General features: G+C 43.9%; 1 protein-coding gene across 1 annotated transcript in view; it reads left to right on the top strand.

The window, feature by feature from the left end:
* The window catches only part of tmem88b (transmembrane protein 88 b), a gene marked incomplete at both ends in the record, with an annotated part of 5,144 nt that extends 2,432 nt beyond the window's left edge, over positions 1-2,712 (top strand). The window contains one exon of the mRNA XM_080547500.1: positions 2,416-2,712. Within this exon, the coding sequence (XP_080403626.1) occupies positions 2,416-2,712 (297 nt within the window). The remainder of the gene's footprint in view (positions 1-2,415) is intronic.
* Between the last annotated feature and the right edge of the window lie 6,651 nt (positions 2,713-9,363).

Genomic DNA, 9,363 nt, shown 5'->3' with positions numbered 1-9,363 from the left:
GCTACGGATAGCCCCTCAATGGGGGTCGGTTTGAGTGTGAACACGATGAATTAGGCTTGTGTGTGTGTGTGTGTGTGTGTGTGTGTGTGTGTGTGTGTGTGTGTGTGTGTGTGTGGTTTCAGAGTGCTATCTGCTCTCTGTCTGTCTACACTTCAGACACACATTCCACTAGGGGCACATCATCTCTATACATCTCCTCTTGTCCTCCTTCATCTGTCCATCCCTGCATTCCTCTGACCACTACTTTTTTTAACAGAGGCGCTAAAATGACTGGTTCTCTACAACTGCACTGTTAAGAGCAACACAACGACACCACGAGAATGATGCATTAGACAACGTTTTACTGGTTCTATCAGAATAAAAAGCATTTCATAAAATGACACCTACAGCAAGCCATTCAACAGTCTTAGCAAATGACACAACACAGTAGACCTGTTCTGTCCAATATTTATTTCTACAATTGCATTAGTTAAATACTGACCATTATTACAATGTTTGTGTATTCATTTGGGGTATAATGCATTGTTGTCTGTGTTTGTGGTACATGAATGAATGAATGAATGAATGGTCTTTATTGTCATTTATATAGTACAGGTACCATACAACGAAATTTGGGAGGGGGGGCTCCCCTGGTGCTAGGAAAAAAATACTAAAAACAAGAAGGGAAAAGAGCTGGTTTACATAAATAAAGGCTATGTACACTATCCACTATACTATACTATACAAATAAAACACTGTGCTGTACTCTATGCTATGCTATAAATATCCTAACATTTCCTATCTCTGAACCTTATGTACCCGAGGGTTGTCATATTGCACATAGTGTTATTGCACATTCATTTAAAGTGTCGCAGTTTGCAGGTTTGAAATGTTCACAGTTGTGTTTCAGTATTGCACTTGATTACAATCTAGTAGCTGCCATCAAATTGTCTAGATTGTCTAGGGCCTATGAACCTAGGTCTTTGCTGTGTTCAGGGCCTTAATGGCCCTGGGGTAGAAGCTGAGCTTCAGTCTATTTGTCCTTGCGGACATGGTCCTGAACCGCCTGCCCGAGGGCAGCCGAACAAAGTGTTCATTCCCAGGGTGGGTCTCTGGAGATCTTGGAGGCCTTCCTGAGGCAGCGTGTGTTGTACAGAGGGGAGGGGGGCGCCGATGATCTTCTGGGCCGATCTCACGACTCTCTGTAGCGCTTTCCTCTCTGCGGCTGTGCAGCTGGAGAACCACACGCAGATGCAGTAGGTGAGGATGCTCTCCACTGTGCAGCGGTAGAAGGTCACAAGCAGCTCCTGTCTGAGGTGGTATTTCCTGAGGACTCTCAGGAAGTAGAGCCGCTGTTGTGCCTTCTTGATGATGGCTGCTGTGTTGATCTTCCAGGACAGGTCATCCTGTATGTGCACCCCCAGGAATCGGAGGGTTGAGACTCTCTCCACGCTCCCTCCATCGACGAGGAGGGGCTGGACCTCAGATTTTTTCCTCCTGAATTCCACGATGATTTCCTGGGTCTTTGACTGGTTCAGCAGCAGGTTGTTAACCTTGCACAGCTTGCCCAGCTGCTCCACCTCATCCCTGTACGCCGCCTCGTCCCCCCCCGAGATGCAGCCCACCACGGTGGTGTCGTCTGCAAACTTTACGATGGAGTTGCTGGGGTGGACGGGGGTGAAGTCGTAGGTGTAGAGGTTGTAGAGGATGGGGCTTAGCACGCAGCCCTGGGGGGACCCAGTGCTGAGTCTGAGGGCTGTGGAGGTGTGGGAGCCCACCCGCACCCTCTGGGGGCGGTCAGACAGGAAGTCCTTGATCCATGCACAGATGGAGTGTGATAGTCCCAGGTCTAGTAGTTTGGTCACTAGCCTGTCTGGAAGGATGGTGTTGAAGGCAGAGCTGAAGTCCACAAAGAGCAGTCTCGCGTAGCTGTTCCCCCTCTCCAGGTGGGATAAAGTGGGGATTCCACTGAGGCTTGTAAGTGTTTGCACTGATAAACTAGGGATTCTGTGGCTAAATGACTTAAAACAGTGATTCAGTTCATAGATGATATGTGTACAAACTATAAATTGACTAACGAGAGGTTTAAAAAAATAATAATAATACAGTCATAGAAGATCCTGTAGCATCTCCACATAAAATACTAACCAACTCATCACCATAACCATCTTCACCAGTTAACCCTCTCCCCCTCCCCTTCCCATGTGTCCCCAGCACTACCTTAATTAGGCCCCTATACTTTATTTTATTTATTTTTTGTTTCTTTTTATTATTACTTTTTATTATTACTTCTCAGTTTGTAAAGGGTCTTTGAGTGTGTAGAAAAGCGCTATATAAGTCTAATGTATAATTATTATATATAAGTCTAATGTATTATTATTATATATAAGTCTAATGTATTATTATAAACCTCCACATCTTGTCTCGTGTGTCCAGGTGCGTCCCCATGGGAAGTCGTACTACTGCTCAGACCTGCTGAGTGACGGAGGCTGTGTGGCCCTGCTGGTGGTGGGCTTTCTGCTGGTCACCCCTCTGCTGGTCCTGGCCTTGGCTGCCTACTGCCGCCTGGCCCGCCACCTCCAGCTGGGGCTGTGCTTCATCCCCTACAGCAGGGCTGTCTACAAGAACCTGCCTGCCACCCAGCACCGCAGCCTGGGGGGGGGCTGCTGCGGCGGGGGTGGCGGTGGCAGGGGGTCCGGGGAGGGCAGTGGCAAGGGCAAGGTCTGGGTGTAGGGGAAGAGGAGAGAGAGAGAGAGAGAGAGAGAGAGAGAGAGAGAGAGAGAGAGAGAGAGAGGGAAGAGGAGAGAGATAGAGAGAGAGAGAGAGAGAGAGAGAGAGAGAGAGAGAGAGAGAGAGAGAGAGAGAGAGAGAGAGAGAGAGAGAGAGAGAGAGAGAGAGAGAGAGAGAGAGAGAGAGAGAGAGGGGAAGAGGAGAGCTGAAAGGGGTAGGAGAGGTAAGGGAAAGGTTTGGTTGCGCAAGAGGAGATGGACAAAAGAAGGGGAAAGGGAGCAGAGGGGAGCGAGGGGGAGGGAGAGAGAGGCGGGAGGAAGGGAGGAGATGAAAGAGTGAAGGAGGGAGGAAGACAACAATAACTGCAGCAGCAGCCAAGCTCATATCTTAGAAGGCAGGAATCTCAGTTTTGAATACAAACAATTCCTCAAGAGTGATTTAAAACCAAAGTAACCTCCCTTACTGCAACGACCATACAGTCAATACTTTTTTTTATTTTCAACAGTGGGCTATATTTGGTTTCTTATGTTTGGACATAATGTAATGGATATTGCCTTAATGAAATATATTACTGCCATGTGAACACCTTATCAAGACATTGACATTGATTAAAAACTACTATCTTTAAGCATTTATTCATCAAGGACCTACATTTTGTGTTGAGAATAATGGTTTTGTACATTTACCATTACTAAACAACAGTCTTTCTCTACTGTCTTGCTACAAAAATGTTTTACTACGTTTCCTTTTTACAAATATATTTGCAATCAATTAGTTGTTTTGTGTTTCTGTTGGACAAGAGGTTCCAATGTGGGTACACTCCAGTCTCACATGTGGAGGAGAAGTTATTGCAGAAGCAAATCTCTGACTCATGCACGTGCACACCATTGGAGGCTGATGGATCCAGAAATCGGAGGACGGGTGTAATGCATTGTAATCAGATTGTAATGCATGGAATAGAGTTAGGAATGGTCTCAAATACACGTGTTTGATACCATTCCTACTCTATTCCATTGAGTTAATACACAGCGCCCTCGTGTGTCTTTTTCCTGCAACAAGGGGCAAACATGCGGTACCTGCCAAAACATTTATGAACATACGACGGGCTTAGATCTCCTGATGCATTGATAGCAGTAGCCTATACATACATGCATAATGCCAATGTCGAATAGCAAGGAGAATCGAAACATTCTTTAGGCGGTGTCCAAACTGTTCTAGGGACTTTATCTCAAATACAAATATACATTATTATATGCGTCATACAATAATAACTCTAAATTCGGAACAATGTCCAATGCATTTTCTTGTGAGCCCAACGAATATGTCGCAAGGGAAAAGTGAATGACATAACAAATTACACATCACGCTATAAAATGTCCCCATGTCAACCAGCAGGCTCGTGGTAACTCATATTGTCACACTGAATCAAACAGCGCCACCTCCACAAACTCTGCAGTCGCTTCCCACATTAGGGGAATTAGTCAGCACAGCCGGAGAGCTGAGCCTCACCCTGGGTGACCCTCCTCCTTGATCAATGAATGAACGAATGAATGAATGAATGATCTTTATTGTCATTGTATCAGGTACAGGGTCATTTTTTTAATACGGTGCCATTTGGACTTCGTAACTTGTGAAAAATAAATTGTTGATTTATCTATATTTTAATGTTCTATTATATAAAGACATATCTAGCTTGCTGAAAAACATAGTGGTCGAGCTCAGGCACCTACATTTTATTTTATTTAGAATACCCTCTGTAGTTGAATAGGGCGAGTGTCTCCAGAACAGAGTGGACACATAACAGGGTGGACACTAACAGGGTGGACATTTTGAGTTAAAGTTAGCCTTTAGCCTGCCTGTGTTAGCATAATGCCTAGAATGACCATGAATACTTGATGAGGAATCTAATTTGCACTAAATACTTTTTTTTTTAATTCAATTTGATTGATCTCATCAATATTTAGGCATAACAGGGTGGACACGTTATGGTCAACCACATTAAACTCACTGGATAAAAACATAAAAATCTGATGGTAAAAGAGGTAGAAGATCACACAGCTTACCACATTTGAAATCCCCTCCACTGATGTGATGTCACCTCATGAGAGTGATGTGATTGAGAAATATGGTTTTCTTTTAAAAGGGACATTAACACAGCATAACAGGGTGGACAGTGATCGCAGGGACAAGCAATATTGTAAGCAAAACCTTAATTTTTTGTACAAAATAAAAAAAAATGGATAAAAACTATATTTGATTTCAATAGATATTGATCAGGAAAATGAAATAATAATAACATATTTGGAAATGTATATGTTTTTGGTTTAATTTGTTTAATTGATTAATCAGCTGTGCGGTAAACTGTTGGAACACACAGTGCACAGCTGATTAATCAATTAAACCAATAGAGTGAGACAGGATATGTTCATACCAGTTGCCTTTCAGGAAGTAGTGAGATCGTGCACCTAGCCTATTGTGTAGCCATAGCCGAATTGTGTATTTTGCTTCATATCTCCTGAACCAAATATGATAACATCAAACAGGTGATATCTACCCCTATGTTTGAAAGGTTTACAATACCATATACAACATCATAAAGTGTTCAGGTGAATAGTTAGTGGTGACCTCAGACCTCATAATGTGCCAGGGATCACAGAAGCAGACACACTGGGACAAGGGAGCAAGTTTAATCTAAGACTAACTAAACCTAAACTAGTGTACTGTATAGTGTGTGGGTGCCTGGATGGAATGAAATGGAGCGTGTGCTAGGCTATGTATTGCCCTACTGTATTGCAATGAGTGGAATCGTACAGCCATCTTGTGGCCAAACATCTCATACTCAACATATGTTTTACTATGCTGTATCTATAGTTGGGAATATAAGCTACCACCCTCTCCACAACACACTGTTCTTGTTACCCAGAGGCTAACATGCAAATTAACGTCTTAATCAAAGTGAAGCATTGGATCATAGAGGTCCTACAAAGAAGTGTTTTTACTATCTAAATGCTATTTCTTATCTCAAAAAGCTCTGCATGAAAGTAGTTTCATTATAGCAAGACGACCCCCAAAAAGGAAATGGTTTTGCAGGTGTGGCCACAGACCTTTTCTCTCTCCTTATCCTTCCTGACTGATATTTCTCTAGTTTAGCATTTTGCTAGTGCCATTGTCACTACTGGTAGCATGAGGCGGTACCTGCAGCCCATTCAGGTTGTACAGGTAGTCCAGCTCCTCCAGGAGGGCACATCCATACGTGCCGTCGCAAGAAGGTTTGTTGTGTCTCCCAGCACAGTCTCAAGAGCATATAGGAGATACCGGGAGACGAGCCATTACATGAGGACAGTGTTGGAATCGGTTCTTTTGATTGACTGCTCCAAGAAATAGGAGGAGATGTTTGCTCTATTGCACAAGTGGAAGTTTATTGAAGATCACACGTAGAGTAGAAAGCAGTGCTGCAGCAGCTGGACCCAACCCTGAGGCAATCTCAGAGGAAAGGTCTCTCGAACTATTCAAATCAGCACATATATATTTTCACAAAACCCAGAACCCTTCCCCTTTTGTCCACTATGATGTAAGAGCTGATGGCCTTTGATTAGAACGTTCTAAAACTATGAATTGAGTGTTGTCTTGTGTTAGACGTGAGAGCGGAAAGGAGTTTCTTACAGCATCTGGATTCATGGCCATCAGACGCTTTCTCTGACAGTGGCTTACAATTGGTTGTATGTGTTCTTAGGATACAATACTGATAATGTGCATATTAAAACAGGAAAACTGATAAGATATGTAACATCATAACTAAGAAGCTGGTGCTAGACAAATGAACAATAGGACCTTTGAAAAATATACTGTATATCCTACCATTGACACGAGGGTGGCACCTCACGTTGTACTTGACAATATGATGGAATGTAATATTTATACTGAGCTGTTACAGTACCAGTCAAAAGTTTGTCCAAACCTTTGACTGGTACTGTATAATATAATATAATGGAATGTAGGCATAACAGGGTTTGAATTCCTCTTTTTATTGTTTGTTAGAATGTAAGCTATCATGCAGAAGACACATTAATTTTTAGAATGTACTTGATACAGAATACCTGTAAACAGATGATCATTTTCCAGTATTTGACAATTCAAGAGAGTAATTTTACATTTTGATAACCACAGTAAATGCTGGCAACAAACATACACTTGTTTCTGAAATGCTCTAATCTTACTGTAGGCCTACAGTATATAACCTTTTCCACAGTATTTCAACATGGTGTAATGTAAATGTGATAGAAGAATCCACACCAGCTTAGATGTCAGATACACAGTCATTGTAGAAGATCTGGAAGTTCTTGTCCACATCCATTCTGCCCCTGAGGAACTTCTCCAGGTTCTTGAGAGGAACCTCCACCAGATGGTTGTGGACACGGTCGTTGAGCCCGTACGCTCCGAAGACGGGGAACTTGTAGCGCACAAAGTAGGGCGCGTTCTGATCGTACTCAGTGCAGCAGTAGGCCGACCACATGTACTCAGGGATGGCCACGCGGTCCAAGTTGTTACGGCGAATCATGTTCCCTGAGGTTGTGACCCCGGTGACCATGTAGGCCTTGCCTCGGCAGTAGTTGTTGAGACGTTTGCGTATGATGTCCTGGTGCTCTGCCCAGGGACCCATGTTGAACTCTCGGATCTGGGGCACCACATTGGTCAGGGTGTAGGTGGAAGCCTTGTCCAGAGGGTCGCTCTGGTGCTCGTCAGGGTTGAGTTGGCCACGCTCGTACTGGACCACATCAGTGTAGTCGTCCAGCACCGCCTGACTGTCCTGGAAGTTCATGGGCATGTGAGAGGACTGGGGGAAGGGCTCCATGTTACTGCTAGCCTTCTCTGATGCCAACTGCCCAGAGTGAGAGATGGAGAGGGGAGGGGAGAGAGAAAGTGAGTCAGTGAAGGATTAAATGGATAGATGACTCTATTCATTGACACGTCTCATATTGCGCAGCTTTGGGGGTTCCATGATCAACTTTAGCGTTCAACGCCTTGAATAGCTTTGTAGCCAAATCTCAGAGCCTTTGTAGCGTCAGACTTCACTTTGTGAGGTGGGTTCTTAAAATGTCCCACCTCTGTGTCGAAGCTGATAAAAAGTTGTATAGGCTTTGAATGAACAGTTAGCCTATATGTGACAGCAGCTGGTGAAACCGGGAACAAGTCGCCACCCGTTCAGACTTTTATTCAGAAAAATGTAAATACATTTCTGCGTTGTTGAAAATCAACGACACGCTCTCTAGTTAATCCAAAACATTGCAATGCAATGGATTCGGTGAGTACTACTACCTAGTTAGTGTAGAGTAATGGGGATTACTCATTGAATCCATTGCATTGCATTTTAATTGGTTGGCGACTTGTTTCCGGTTTCACCAGCTGCTGTCATATGTTGCGGCTGCTAACATACAGTGATGATCTCATGAGCTCCATAACAAGTTGAAGGTATGTTTGTCTCAGACATTGAACATTGAAATAAAGTTTTTGGTCAGATTTTTACATTTTAAAAAATATTTATGTTTAACATTATTTAGGCAGTTGATGTTCTCTACCCCTCTCTGTCTGGGCCACCTAGTGGCAGGGTTGCAAGATGGGATTGGCAATTTCCAGCCTAACCACAGTCTAAAAACCGCTAAATCCACCAAAAACCAGCCCATCTGGCAACCCTGCCTAGTGGCGAGGAGGCATCCATGTGCCTAGAAGGTCTCTGATAGATCTGTCCATGGAGAGAGTGATAATGATGAAGAGATGGGAGAATGGGGAAAAAAGGTTGTGCCTCAGACTAGGGAGAGTAAAGGATTGCTGATAGGGTATATAACATTTACCCTAACAGTGGAGTGTACTGTATTCATTTGTGCCAAAAAAATGCTCTCAAACAGGAAGATATGTTGTGACACAGAATATAACGACATCCACAAAATACATTTGCAAACGCACTATTTCTATTTGCATAAGCAGTTGAAGTACCGCCATGAACGGATATGGTAACAAGGTCCTATTGTAACACCAATCCACAGCCCATGAAGCAGCTTATCCCAAACTTCTCCTTTTGCCTAGAGCAACAACAATGTCCTTACTGCAGGATTTACCAGCGATGGGTGTGTGAATCAGGTGCATTCATATTATATAATGAATATTATATCAAAGACATAATGGGGTCCTTGAGAGCATTTGAGTGCTCACACACACACACACACACACACACACACACACACACACACACACACACACACACTCACAGACACACATACACATACACAGACACACACACACACACACACACACACACACACACACACACACAAACAAACTGACACACACTTATTGTACCTGTTGCTCAAACATCCAGGGAAAATCCACCCTCTTCTCCCCATCAGATTTCTTGAAGGTGTAGGCGGAGTAGACAGGGATGTGTGTGTGAGGGTCGTAGAGGGTGACGAAGCGTGGCTTGTTCTCATAGAATTGGCATATCTTGGTCAGGGAGCTGCTCAGGTAGCCTTGTGGTGGGGTGCCCATATACAGGGAGTCCTTACAGCGCTCTGCATGGTTAAAGTCCCCCACCACCCGGGCCTGGGTCTCCCTCACACTGCCCAGCAGAGCCAGGGACAGAGCGCAGTAGACTGACATGCG

The sequence above is a fragment of the Nansenia antarctica genome, assembly GCF_963989245.1.
Source record: "Nansenia antarctica genome assembly, chromosome: 17".
In the NCBI taxonomy this organism is placed as follows: Eukaryota; Metazoa; Chordata; class Actinopteri; order Argentiniformes; family Microstomatidae; genus Nansenia; species Nansenia antarctica.
The sequence above is the reverse complement of the archived record's forward strand: the minus strand, read 5'-3'. Positions and strand labels throughout refer to the sequence as shown.